Source organism: Apostichopus japonicus, chromosome 13 (assembly GCF_037975245.1).
Source record: "Apostichopus japonicus isolate 1M-3 chromosome 13, ASM3797524v1, whole genome shotgun sequence".
NCBI classification, from domain to species: domain Eukaryota; kingdom Metazoa; phylum Echinodermata; class Holothuroidea; order Aspidochirotida; family Stichopodidae; genus Apostichopus; species Apostichopus japonicus.
The window spans coordinates 20,360,443-20,375,137 of NC_092573.1; the positions used below are offsets into that span (position 1 = coordinate 20,360,443).

Genomic DNA, 14,695 nt, shown 5'->3' on the forward strand with positions numbered 1-14,695 from the left:
ACGTTGATGTCTAAATGTATGTTGTCTAAACTTACGTCGTTGTCTAAACTTACGTTAAACTTAGCAACGAAATAAGTTTTTCCTTTTCGCGTTCCATAGTTTACCATGACCTATCAGAGAAGGCAGAACCTTTGAGAGTCTGAGGGCTTTGATACATTTGTTCTTGAAATATGTTCTAAGTTTCGCTTTTCACAAGATGCGCTGATTGTGTGAGTGATTACTGTAAAGAAATACATTGTTGAAGTCTCAAAGTTGTGAAGAAAAGTTTATTCAATGATACCATAGGGTTCAACAGGTGGTAATTGTATCAAATTGTTTTCTAGTAACCTAGTGCTCGTCTAGATTGATGTTACTATACTAGTAAGGCATATCACGACTGTGACCATTAACTATTGACTGAAATGTGGGACATCGTTCTATGAAACATTGAACTCAAATTCAATTTAACTGACTAAGCTTAAATTTGCAAAGACTGGAGCAAGTTGAATTTGGGGAAACTATCATGTCATTAGATAGCAGTATGATGCTGCTTTGTGACCTACAAAGAACCCGTGCCTTTGTCGATGGATATTAAAGAACCAGGGAGTTATAGGGGGATTGGTCAGAGGTCGACTGTGCCTACGGAAGCTTACAAGAGCCAAATCAGTATTTCATCCTTCTTCCTGGTTCTTCTAAACTGAAAGTGTCATCCATGCGTCATGTTTGCGGTGAATGTTTTTCCCAATACCAATTAACCCTTTATAAACTCTCTTCTTCAACCAGAGACTTTCAAGACCCGATGAGCCTTTCAGTTTCATTCTAAAATTAATTATAATACCAAGTTGTAAGGATCGAACCATTTCCGTGATACCGGTACGCATTTGACGATGATCACACAATCACATTCTCTCCCTGGGGTTACTGGGGTGTAGAGTGGGTCAGTCGTTTTGGTTCTTTGGTTCGGTGTGCCCATGTTCTTTTATTTTTAACGACAGCGTTAAGACCGCACAATCAATTAGTTATTAGTGTAAGGTAAATGTTATTGTTTCATATAAATTCGGAATAATGGTCCTATTTCTTCGAGATCGGGCTATGGCACTCACTTAGGTCAAATCTCAAAGACGGAATCACACATTTTCCGAAGTCCAAATTTCTTGCATAATTGTTACACGCAGATATTTTTGTACTTTGCAAGAATTTTTTGTTTGTTTTATTTTTCATTACTATTAATTTTTTAAAGTAAACCCCATCTCAGTGTATAACCTCTACGAAAACGTTTTATTCATCCATCAGGATAATACATATCCGGTATTATGGAGGCCGAATGACCAACCATAGGAGTAAACGAACAACGCTATCGCCATATTCGAACCTCTCGGCTTCCGTACATTTGTCTAGAATTTTTTTCAGAAGTAGGATCTAGCAAATAAAGAAAATCTCAAACTGGTCCATACAGCTAGGGAAGAAAATAAAAATGTCGGGGGCAACCTTTAAGCAAGAAATGCCCCCGAGAGGAGGCTACGGTCCAATCGACTATAAGCGAATGATGCCAAAGAGAGGACCTTCAGGTATGTGGAACGTTGCATGAATCTTGGAAGCTATGACGAGAAAAACATGAACGTCGTAGACCTAGCCTAACTAACGATGACAGTAACTAGCCTAAGCTTTTGTGATAGGCCCCTAGGCCTAGGCCTACATTAGATAGGCTACGGTGGATTATAATGAAGCCTAACCAAATACCTGTATCTATGGTCGATATGTACCTATGGTCAGTATGACTAACTAGCCAAACCTACTCGGTAGGTCCTAAAGTAGTTTCTAAAATTCTGCAGCACAGGAAACCATGCCTTGACCATGAGCAGAAAATGAAGTAAAAAAGGTAAAGAAACATAAACACTTTTAACGTTGCTCCCAATGTATGTACCACACATTGTTTAGATAAATAATGGAATAGCAGAGTAACTGCATACTACAGCAAGTCATTGGTAATGTTTGGTGACAAAATTAAACAAAATACTGACGGGTAATACCGCTTTTCTAATGCGAACATGTAAGACTAGGAGTGTGGGCTACCCATTCATTTGGGCAATTGGTTAACGAAGTGATTATTCGCAGGGCAGCCCAGCGAATAACGTACACAGACACCTTATTCGCAGGGCTGTGACGATTTTGAAAATAGGTTTATTATTAGGTTTTGCTATTGATACCAGTCAGTTTATGGGCCTTGAAAAGGCCAACCTTTTGGGCCCAAATAGTCTTAGCCACTTCATAAGCTAATTTTTGGAACCCCAGCAATTCAATTTTAAAAGCTTTATTTTAAGGGAGCTTATCTTGGGATTCCCCAAAAGCCGATATTGCCTGAAAGCCAATATGGTGAAGGGTGTGACACCCCCCCCCCTCCCACACCTTTACATGCAAATGAGCAGTCACTCTGCAAAAACAAAGGTGAAAATGAGGGATGACATTTTTTATGTTGGGGGTACTAATGCTAGACTGGTTCAATCTTAAGGCCCTAGGCTCCCAAAACCATCCTAACAGCATTAAGATAGGAATCCCAAAGGCCAATAAATTCCTCAAAATATAGAGGCTCGATCCCAATTAAGACTCTCAAAAAGATAGCTGGTGCTCAGAAGCAAACTCGAATAGCCCCAAAAATTACTGAGCCCGTTAATCCAGTCTAAGGCTGCCCTGTGAATAAGGTGTATGTGTCTGGCTATTCGCAGGGCAGCCCTGCAAATAAGATGCTTGTGTCTGGCTATTCACAGGGCTGCCCTGCGAATAAGGTGTATGTGTCTGGCTATTCGCAGGGCTGCCCTGTGAATAAGATACTTGTGTCCGGCTATTCGCAGGGCTGCCCTGTGAATAAGGTCTATGTGTCTGGCTATTCGCAGGGCTGCCCTGCGAATAAGCCCCATCATTGGTTAAACTGGTTTGGCATTCACTAATACTATTTTGGTAAGTTGGTCACTGAATATTGATTGCTGATGATGAAGTACAGAACAAGTTCGCTCATACAACATTTTGAAAGTGTTTACCAAAAAACTATAACAAACTTGATCATTTGTTTAAATATATATCTAATAACAAAAATACATATCTGGTTACTATAGTGTACTGTTATGTCAGAAATTTATGTAACTTTATATTGAATATCTAGCTGAAAGTTTCCACGTTTGGTTGATTTAATAACCCTTGCGGCATTGCCTTTTCTCGATACTGTGTGGCAGATAGGTCTACTAGAGTTCAGGGGTGCCTGTTGCCGAGACCATTTGTTAAAGAAAAACGAAAAGCCAATATGTTTTGAGAAATTATGTGAAAGAAATTGTGAAATACTACACTTCTCTAGTTTTCAGTTCTGGCTAAAGCTCCACATAGAATACATGCTGTTTAGGCCTACTTTTTAAAACCACCCTTTCAAGAAATTTTGGTCTACCTAAATATGTAAGCTTGTGGACTTTGTGTTTCAAACATAGCATGTATCTTAAAAGTTAAAACATTGTGTACTGTCATTTGAGTGTCATTGAACAGTACTTATCCACTTACAAAATTGTCATTTCATTCTTCTTGTCTTTGTTATAGGTTACATGTTATTCGCTGGTTGCATAGGAATCATGAGCCTTGGTTACGTGGGACTGATATATACAAATCGCAACAGGAGGTTTGCCTATTTAAATTCTTTTTATTTCTTAATTAAATTTATGCATTCCATTTTAGATTGGTAGGAAACAATGTTTATCATGATGGGGTAAATCATCTTTAAGGTTCCTCGGATCACATTGTTATGGTCCGATGTTTCTTTTGCAAAGGAATTAGCCATTTTCGCCAAGAATGAGCAGATAAAACTTTTATTTGTTGTTTGAGAGATAAAGGATTACTTCAGACTCAAAGGACCTTTTTGGATATATAGTTGTCAATTTTTACTAAAACCACAGAGGATCACATAAAATAAAACTGCAATTGATCATTATTATAATAAGCCAGTGAAATGCAAAGGGTTTTCTTGTTATCACTTCTGCAGGAGACGACTATTTGAGGAACGAGAAGCCTTCTTTGGTATTATGCCCTTACTGGAAGCAGAATGGGACCGGGAGTAAGTATCTCATTTCTTGATCTATCTTCAAAAAAATATCAAAGGCCTGTAGTATCATTCAAGGATTACTCAAGTTTCACTTTGTAGACAAAAAAGGATAAGGAGAATATTTCTTTTAATTTATTCCCTTACTGTAGATGGAGCAGTTATTTAATCTCTTCAAAGTGACGACAAAATAACTACCGACTGATACGCTCAAGGGGGCCGTAGGCCAAAATGTGAATTCAAATGAAATACTGTACTGTCCTCAACAGACGAAGAAGGTCCGAGAGTGCCATATCTGGGTGTCTTGGGGGGCGAGATATCGAAAATTACTCACCCAGGCCCAAACCAAGGTTGGGCTTGGGTGCATGTAAACTATATTTTAATGGCCAATTTCCATCGCCACACTGGGGTCCAGTTGCTCCTTGCTACGACCCTGGTATTAATCACTATCGATGCGAAAAAGCCAATTTTCAAAATGTTTGACTTTTCTCTTTATTTGAAAGGGGGGTTGAGTTCATGACATCCGGCAGTCAGCCCGGTGAACTGTATTCGGATGAGATCTTAATATATCAAAACAATTCAGTTAAGCAAACACACTGTTTGAGGTGTACTGCATCTTCTTGGGTTAATGCTACAGTTTGATACGATCAGGAAGATAAAGCAGCAATCGAACCGTCTTTTCTTGTTTCTTTTACTTTTTTTGCAGCATTCTGAAGCAACTGCAACACACTCAAGAACAAGAAGCCATCATCATGAAGGATGTTCCAGATTGGGTCGTAGGACAGTCGGTCTACCACACAAAGAGATGGGTGCGACCGAGAGTAGAGGACTTGTACTATTTAGCCAAGTCCAAGGAACAGAATGAGGCAATGTTTGGATTCAACACATTTGTTTGATCTCTGCCCAAGCATTTAAATATCATTTGAAGAACTTTGACAGAGAACTGAGAGGTGGTGTCGATGACGTGTAGTGTTAACGGGTGAAGTGTTTAAGATGATCACTCTGGTTGAAGAGCGACAGAAAGGATTATTGGTGAGAAGCAGCAAAGCATTAACCCTGGAGCAAGAGAAGGATCATCACCTTTTTGTAAGCCAATTTGCAAGATAACTTTCAAAAATTAAAAAAAAATGTGGTAGAAATTTGCTCACACTTTTCATAAATCCCTTTGTACCAATTTGATTAAAATGTTATAAAGGAGACTTTCCATGTCCACACAAGGTTACGGTGGTCGTGTCCCTGTTAATATTTACAGAAAGAACGTAACCTTAACAAAAAAATGTGTCACCTTAATGGAAATATCAGTTGGAACCTTGATAATGAGGTGACGTGCAAGACACAAAAAATCAAGCAATATGTGAACAACAATACTGGCCTAGCTTCAAAAATTGCATTTCTCAAACTCTCACATTAGTCACTTAAGTTCACCTTAGTAACTGAAACCCATCGAGTATAAACTTAAAGCTTCCGTGATCTATTTTGACTTGATTCGACAGAAGTGAAGTGTGAAAGAATTTAATGAAAAAAGAATTGTGTTGGTCAAAGTCTTATTGGCCAAGACCACCAGTTAGTAATTGATGCTTTAATTTATCAAGATTTTCCTAATGTCTGTTCTGAATGGCTATTGTCTGTTATCTTAACACTTCACTGGTGAAAATCTGTGATGTACTTCATTGCAGAATATCTACATGTATAACACTTGTGGTTTCTTGCTGAGCTGATCAGTAAGGCAATTTGGAGATATTACAGAGTTTTAAACCCATCAAGAAATGTGTCTTTGTGTCTTCAATTGACAGCTTCATCTCTTGCAAAAGTCCCCATAGTCACACACTCCCTCTTTTTTCGTCATATGTCTTTGATGAGGTCCTGTAGATTTCTTTTCATCTGATATCTGCTGGCTTTTATCAACAAAGATTGAAAACAAAAACTGGTGCAAAAAAACATTTCAGCCAATCAAATGCAACCCCTCCCACTGTCCTCAGTATTGCCCCCCACATCCGCCCCCACATCCGCCCCCACATCCCCCTTGCTATAAAAAAGTTGGACAGAATTTAAGAGCCTAATAGATGCAAACATACAAAAAATTGTGTGATTTGAAGGGATTTTGATTTATTTATTTGATAAATATTTACATAATATACACATATTTAAACGACTGATGTCTGACTATATCTCATCATGCCAGATATCAGATTGTCATTGTACCCAGAGGCAATGAACTCTTTTGTAAACTGCTGCTGTCGTATGTAAGCTTCTCGGCTCGTTTGGCGGTGTAAGTTGTCAGATTCGTGGTGTCGAAGTAACGACTTTGGTGAAGCGGAGGACTGACACTGGACTTTCTCAACTGTTGGAAAAAATAGAAAAAGAGATTATATTATGATCGTGTTAGCACTATTTAATTCTTGTTTCACTGACAACCTCAAAACAGCCCCCCTGCCCAACCTCAATGAGGAAGGAGGAGGAGAGGGGCGGTGATGGAGGTACATTAAACAACTTACAATGACCATCGATTGATTGACAGTTCATAAATATTTGTTGAATTATTTACGATTAATTCGCGGAGTCGCCAGGTAAGAATATTCAACTTAAAGTGAAAAAATGTCAGGGAATGGGGATTAGGTGGGTCCTTTTAAGTGGGATTAAGTGGGTCCTTCAAGTGGGTCCTTTCGATATTCCTACCTGATTCAGTTCCTCCTTGCTGACAATATGTGTTGGTGGTTTCAACCAGGGTGGATATTCCGATAAAGTGGTTGTGGTGTAGTGTCCATCCTCTGAAATGAAAGGAAAAGGGGAAAATATCAAGATTTAGTCTGCGTCATTTAGTGTGGGATGAAACGCTGCCAACCTCCATTTGATTTTGTGAGATATGTTTGCAATGCGTGTGGTTTGTAGTTATAAGGGACTTACAGTTAATAGTTCCATGCTAGGTGCATTCTCAGGGTCCAACCAGAATCTAAACGTCTGTTTTGTTTTGGTGTTTTGTATTGTGTGTTTTTTTTATTGTACTAAACTGACAGAAAGTGGCTTATTTCGTAACATAACATGCAATAATCTTTGTCGCTTGAACTTACTGTAGTAATCAAGAGGCACTTTGCTTTTAGGGTGTCCTGATGCCCCTAGAGTGCCCCATTGTAATTTAATAGGTGTGTAATCCTCTGATTGAGTTGTGCTGTAGAATTCTTCTTTTCTACTTGGCTCGCCAAAGGTGACTTTACTAGCCGTCCGTTTGTTAGCACCACGTATGATCGGATTCTTGAAACCTTTAGGTGGCTGTAAGTTAACAGATGAAAGGTATGAATCAACGTTACCCACAGAAAAACTGTAATTGATAGGCCTAACCTATGGTATAGATGATGACAGTTATAAACAAGATCAATGTTAACGGAAGGGTCCATAGCAAAAGCTACATTTGAGGGATAAAAATTAATAACATATTCTCAGCATCCCTGATGAAATTTCCATTCAATTCCTAAAGACCGTTTTCGAGATTTGAAGTTGAAACGCAGCAACAGAAGTGAACTTGAGACGAACATGTGTGCTCTCATAGAACACACTAAAATTTTGTTTAATTTTTTATTCAAAATGTAATTAAATGTAATTAACAATTTTCTTTCTTGTTCAAAATTAGGATCCATCTCAGAATGAATATGCTACGTACGTGACTGAACATGTCGATAAAATCAAATGATTTAACTTGACTTTCGGTAAATTCAAAATGACTTGACTTGGGGAAGTTTGTATTGTGACTGGGCTTGTCTTGACAAGAAATGACTGGCTGACTACAATGAGCGACTTACCATTTTATGATGAAATCCATAGTTCGTTGACGTTACGAGTTCTTTAACCCTGTCTGGATGTCTGTCCCCTTCGGGAAAACTGCTGGCGTTGCTGTCATGAGTCACAACTTTGACTGGCTCTGTTCAACATGAAGGGGATAAAAAATATTATATCCACCTTTATTATGTTTTAGTCGTCGTGGTATTTGTGTCAGTATCACCATAGTTTCCAATAATTCATAGACATAAGATACTGTATAATATCATCGCGACATATTTACTGATGGAATAAATTATTGGATATTGGAAAATCAATAACTTACTGGTAGCTTCTTTCGCTGAAAATGAGTCCATTGCGCAGGTCTGGAAATTATCCATTTTCGGGTTATGGCCCATTTTGAAGTTAGTCTCTCCTATCCGAGTGAGGGCGTTGTCGCGATGATAACCTTTGTAATGCTTTTTATCGTGATTGGCGAAGGAGGACAACTGTGTGGTTTCACGATGTACCAACTTCTCGACGTCACCGCAAGGGATGTCTGACCCAATTCGCTGGGGACAAAAAAATTGGAAAACTGACATGTTTAGCCACTTAAGTATCAAGCATCGGTGAGAACACGTTGGTATTAAAGATTGAAAGTCATCTGTTTACAACCAGCTTCTTAAACATTCACTTGTTGTTGATATTACTTATTTTTTATTTGTTGCTACTTTTTTATGTATTTACTTTGGGGGGGGGAGCGGTGTGGGGGAGAACAATGGGTAATACCATACTTTTGTTCTTGTTCCAGATATCATTCATTAGCGGGAAACTAATCCCCACGTCCCTCGGCATTAACCTTCCCCATCACTAAGGTTGAATCATTATCTTTTATAGTCTGTTATTGTTTGTCACTACTAAACGTTCAGGTTGCCTGCTTCAACGTCAATACATTTGCCCCGAAGAGTTTAAACTTACATCCACGTCTCTAAATAATTTGGGTAGGTATTAAAGCCTTAGCATATGCACGGTATTGGGGATAAAATGAAGACTTTTATGTAATTAATGAGTGTACGTAAAGGGGATTATACTCACGTATGGTTTCTTTGCGACGTATGGAAGATAACCTCCTGGAAACTGCTCACGGGATGAAGTCGCGAACTGTCTGTGTGTTCTGTTATCTCCAAGAATTGTGGAAGGTCCGCCTGCCGAGAGAAAAAAAAAAGAATTGAAATGAACATCGGCTTGCGAAAAAAAAAAACTTCATTTCAAGAAGATATGAAAGAAGATTTGACAACTTAATTAATCCGAGTTATAATTACCACAACAGGCACAACGTTCTCAAATATCACTTCTGACTACATACGTCGCCTACACTATGCCACATATTTTCGTTGCTTGGTAACTACGTAACAGATTTCTCTAAAAGTCTTAAATTTTAATATTTCATTCCCTATGTGAATAAAACTCATGGCTAATTACAACTGTCATCTGACCTTACATTTCATAGCGACGCTACTTTTGTACTCGAGGAAAAAAATACTCTGGACATTTACGAAGCATTTGATAGAAGTGGCTGAAACACGTTTAGCACAGCTCGACTTGCAGAAGCGGTATGAGATTATATGGTTAAGTATTTACACCTGTTTGGGGGGTGAGGATTGGAGACGGTATTTTCTTATGGGGGTTGCTTTGTTTACAAAACCTTTGTTTGTTTTAAAACATTCGGCGTTGGTTGCTTGAATGATATTGTTGTGAATGAACTGGTCGAAATCAACCGATTAAACTTGTACACAATACCTGTGTGCATGCAAGGGGCGCGTGATGTCTTGAATATCAGTGTATCGTGCCCCATAAACTTCCCACGATAATCGGATACCGGCATGCGTTCTTTAACAGGATCGCCCTGTGGGACAAAGCTCTTCATCGGATTGGACATCGGGAAACTTCGGCTGACGAATGATGGCGGTTCATAGTCACGTGAGTGGCTAGTATGGAACGAGTCGATCCTTTTGTCGGCGTCCATTTTGAAGTTTGTTTTGGTGAGAGCTTTGCATTGGGCAACTTTTGGAGGAGTTTCGCCCTGTGAAAAAAATGAGAACAAAATCACAGAGAGCTGAATTAATTGTCATCCATCTGTCGGATTTTTGTATGACTCATAAATGATAATGTTTTAAAACTACTTTTAGAAACGGCTGGAAAGTTTAGTCTTATTTCAGATATTAAAAGTTTCATGTAAAATCATTGAGATTGATAGAGTTTGGTCAATATCGATGATTGTTAATTTCACTTTCTTATGAGAATATCAACTCTTACTTCTAAAAATGGAAATGAGCAATCACATATAATTTAAAAAGAAAAGAAAAACAGTTATAATTAGTGACTCTACGATACAAAAAAAAAAAACATTTAGAAGGGATATCAACCAATGGGTAAATACCAGTGGTGATTGTACGGTAGGAGGCGATATCAGTACTTAGAGGAGTGGTCCCTCTCACTCCCATCCCCCTCCCTTCCCCAAAATGGTCCCAAATCCGTATGGTCGTAAATATCAAAATATTTAAATCCTTATCCATGCGCAGTATAGTAAATTATGACAATTTACGTCGCCATCTGTTTTGAGGACGGTTTTAACACACCAAACACCCTTCAAAACATTACGTCGCACTGTGACGGACAAAAATTTAACAACTGTAAACTCTACGACAAGGGTCTAAGGGTGGGATGGGGACCTTCGTTTAAAGGCCTTCGTTTAATGCTTTGTTTATAAACGATTATAGGACGTGTAATATTGAATTTGGCAAAGAACAAAAATGAACCGTTTTAACAACTTTAAACTTTACATATAAGACAAAAACAAACCTGATAAGACTGTTGCGTCACAGTCGAATCGGGAGGTCGAAAGGTCAGATCTGAATGCATGACCTCTGCGGGGTCAGGTGGCTTGGCAGCTACCGTTCTGTCATGATTGGCATGCGCAATGAAGTCTTTCTTAAAAAGGCTCCTCTTCGTGGCGCTCTTCGACATTCGCTTGTCGTAACCAACTTTGAAATGAGATGCAGCTAAGAAGTCCTTTCCTTTTAACTGTGCTGGTTTCAAAGTCGGTAAAGCAACGGTTTTCTCAGGCATGATGATATTAAGTACCTGATAACGTGATGGAAAAATCATAAACCAAATGAAAATGATAACATTGACGTAGCACTTGCGTTTATAATAGGCCTAAGGTTAAAAGTTAAGTATCTGTTATACAGTAGCATAGCAAAATGGTGTGCAAAATGGACAAATAGTAACATTATAAACAATAAATAAATAATAGTTATTTTTTATGATTGAAGTGGACGAATTTGTAATACATTGTACATAAGTCATTTCAGGCAATGGAGTTGCGCATTCAAAGGTGGGGGGGGGGGGTTCAATTCTAGGGCCTGACTGAGTTCGATAGAGCGCAGAAACATTTATGGAAGGGCTAGAGGTAGGTAGGGTGTTGCCGTTGGGGAATTAATACTGTAGTCGTCAAATGGTGTTTTTCTGAGACACATTTAGACTTTACATAAGGCCACTCTGTAATTAGGTCCACAAAGACAAGGTTTTGTGAATAAATACCCTTGGATCTTGGCAGTTGAAGGGAGTGTACACCCCCTACCTCCTGGGCCAGGAACCCATTCCCAAATAACGATGGAGGTCCAAGGTCCCCTCCCCACCTCCTTTGTGTACGGGCCACTGATTTCCGACCATAAAAATCTTTACGGGGTTATATATGGGCATATTGGTGTGCCGCCCCCCCCCCCCCCTCCCCACAAAAAAGGGCTTTGGCGTGTAGAAATTTAAGTCACTTAAAAACCAACCGAAGATAATAACAGCTAACACTGTATAAATTAGTACATTCCAAATTCAACCCCTGCTCTAAGTGCTTGACCGTGGCTACAGTGTTTGTGTGTTTGTGTGTGTACAAATGGCTATTTATCATTTGACCATCCGTATCAACTTGTTTGTTGCAAACAACTAACTTAGGTGATATTTACATTCCGTGGACACGAAAGATTATTAGATGGTGGTTGTTAGTTGGAATGATTGTCGAATACTACTGTATATAGGTATATCGTATGTGGCTGCCAGCACGAGTGATCAGTTCATGTCTAGGCTATATGAGTTAACTTGTCTGTTAGATCAAGGCATAAGATATTCGTTTGAATGATCCTGCTTAGTAAAATAATACGAAGAGACATAGACTAGCTATGGCCAGACAAATGACAAAGTGGATAGGCCCTCTAAACTTTTGATTTGTATATTTTATCTACTTTATCTACACATGCTTATTGTATTGAATATAAGAAACATTTTGTTCTCTCTCATTATCGTGAATAAAAACAAAAAATATCAAATTATTTTTACCATTGATTCAAGAATTCTAAGATACGACCGCACTGTATATCATGTGAACCTAAACAAGTTATTTAACCTAAAAATATACCTGTAGTAAATATGGAGTACATATTTCAGAACTATGTCTATAATTACTGACTATACGTAGCATCAATTGCTTGTATTACATGGGGGGGGGGGGGCATCATTAGTTTCAAACCACACCATAATAGAACTTAATTTGATCATTGAGATATAACGTTTTAGAATTTTGTAAACTCATTTTTGTATGGATGCATCTGCAAACAGCAGATGATATAGTGATGTCTTCATGGCAATTGTACTGCAAACAATTTTTGTTCCCACCTATTGTACAAATTATTAATCCACGGAGGAAACAAAGGAAAATGCATGGCGATGAAATTCGACATGAATAAAACATTAATTGATAACCAACTTAAAATTCCAAATTGTAGACCTATACTCACATATTGTAAAACTCAAGAAGAATCTTCTATAAAAGTGAAATAAACCTTTTCAGAAACATCCAGCAAGATACTGAATGTTAGGAAGTGTTTATCTGGTCAAAACTGATTAGAATTAACAACAAAAAACATATCTACAGTTTTCTGAGATGATATTCGGTTTTGTAGAAATAACTATTAACTTTCTCTCGTGTTTCTGAATACTGTTCCCGCAGACGTGGAAGTGTCAAAGCGTCGGGCAGCAACAACGTACTGAACGCCTCTAGTCTAGACTGAAACTGATCGCCACCCCACCCCTAACCAACTCATCCCCTACTTAGTTCATTTAGTTGTGGGGGGGGGGGGATATGGGGAATTCAGTTGCACACAGACCGATAGGCTATATATCTCCAAATAATAATACAAGGGTACCAAACCATGTAAATATGGTAGAAACAAACATGGATAGCAGCAATTTACGACACACGACCAATGTGCTTACACGTACAAGACACTTCGAAAGATTGGGATAAATCGGCATTTGTAGACATAGTTATACACCAAAGAACATAAGTGTATATAGGCCTATAACAGGTCAAGCCTATGGGATATCCCACACAGATCCGTCAACGAAAACTGTTTATCAAATCACATAACTTACCCACAGTGGAATTGGCTTGCAAATGCTTCTTGCTTCTAAGAGATTTCTGACGGACACGATGAAAATGGTCTTTGTCTCTAAAAGATTGTCCTTTAAGACTATTTTCCTTGATATGTACTTCTGTCAACAGATGTGTACATCAACAATCGGCTCTCCTGGCTCTAACGATACTACTCAGAATGTATTGACATGAGCATGGGTACGGCTCGTCTTCCTTTTGTTGTACGTGTTATTGTAAAGATACGTCATAATAGGATTTATCTGCTTGGTAACCAAGGAGACGCGTTTCTTTCATGGGTGGTATACACGGAGATCGTGTAGGTGAGCTTGTAACAAAATGCAAACTGCAGGCCTCCTAGCTGAGACTACCTACGTACGCGGCCCGGGACGATGACATATGCGCGTATTTTGTAATCATGTCACGTGGCAATAGTTTGTTTGTTTGTGTCATAAAAATCATTGCAACGAATCATTATTTAATTACGATGGCCACGTGCTTCCATAGAAACGTTTCTAGCAAAGCATTACCGAATCATTGAAGGGTTGCATTATTTTAATTAGCAGAGTAAACAGGGCGTGTACATTCGGGTATTTTGTATGGGGTGGTGCGTTTACTGAAGACGTGGACTTTACTTGAACTTCTTCCTGGCAAAACAATATGTGAGCCTATAATTAAGGTAATTAAGGGATCTCTTAGATGACAAATGAAGCTATATTTTGCAACCATATCCACATATTTGTTTTGTAGGCAAATGTAGGGCTTGGGAGATCTAAACAGAAAAAACTAACCAAACCAGATTAATAACCTGTTTACTCATCCAAAACAACTATTATAAAACGATAATTATTGCTAAAGATTTTCTATTTTTTTGTATTATAAACATGTTTTTTGGAAAAACGTGGCAAACGTTTGTTTGCTTGTGTCATAAAAATCATTGCAACGAATCATTATTTAATTATGACGGCCACGTGCTTCCATAGTGATGTTTGTAGCAAAGCATTACCAAAGCATTGAAGGGTTGCATTATTTTAATTAGCATAATTCACAGGGCGTGTGATTTTGTATAGGGTGGTGCCATTGGCGGAGCTAGGGGTATTGGTCAGGGGGGCGAGAATGGTCGGAAGGGGCGCTTTCAACACTATCTAAGCGGATCGCCACCACAGGTTGGCGCGGAGCGTAGAAAAAATTTTTGAGTAAAGATACTCCCTAGATCGCCGGAAATTACCCTTTCCGGGCCTTGCTAATTTGCAGAAAAACGAAGAATAAATAGGTGTCACCGCCATTTTGTCAGAAAATTACACCAACAAAATGTTACAAATGTCAATAGGTGGTATATGAGAGGGCAATAAAAAAGTCAATAATCGCGAATAAGTAAAAAGTGGTAAAAAGCTGAAAAGGGCGCC

The 14,695-nt window shown here is 38.6% G+C and overlaps 2 protein-coding genes across 2 annotated transcripts; one reads left to right on the forward strand and one right to left on the reverse strand.

Annotated features, from left to right (window-relative positions):
• The first annotated feature begins 1,390 nt into the window (after positions 1-1,390).
• On the forward strand, positions 1,391-5,813 carry LOC139978688 (NADH dehydrogenase [ubiquinone] 1 alpha subcomplex subunit 13-like). The gene is made up of 4 exons (XM_071989093.1): positions 1,391-1,547; positions 3,559-3,637; positions 3,998-4,069; positions 4,761-5,813. Exons 1-4 carry the CDS (start codon positions 1,454-1,456, stop codon positions 4,948-4,950), a joined length of 435 nt encoding a protein of 144 aa, XP_071845194.1. The 5' UTR covers positions 1,391-1,453; the 3' UTR covers positions 4,951-5,813.
• Positions 5,273-13,480, reverse strand: LOC139978687 (stabilizer of axonemal microtubules 5-like). Its single transcript, XM_071989092.1, has 9 exons — positions 13,292-13,480; positions 10,667-10,948; positions 9,605-9,887; positions 8,900-9,009; positions 8,151-8,376; positions 7,849-7,967; positions 7,123-7,321; positions 6,731-6,822; positions 5,273-6,395 (listed from the first exon to the last, which is right to left on the reverse strand). Exons 2-9 carry the CDS (start codon positions 10,931-10,933, stop codon positions 6,240-6,242), a joined length of 1,452 nt encoding a protein of 483 aa, XP_071845193.1. The 5' UTR covers positions 10,934-10,948; positions 13,292-13,480; the 3' UTR covers positions 5,273-6,239.
• Positions 13,481-14,695: the final 1,215 nt, after the last annotated feature.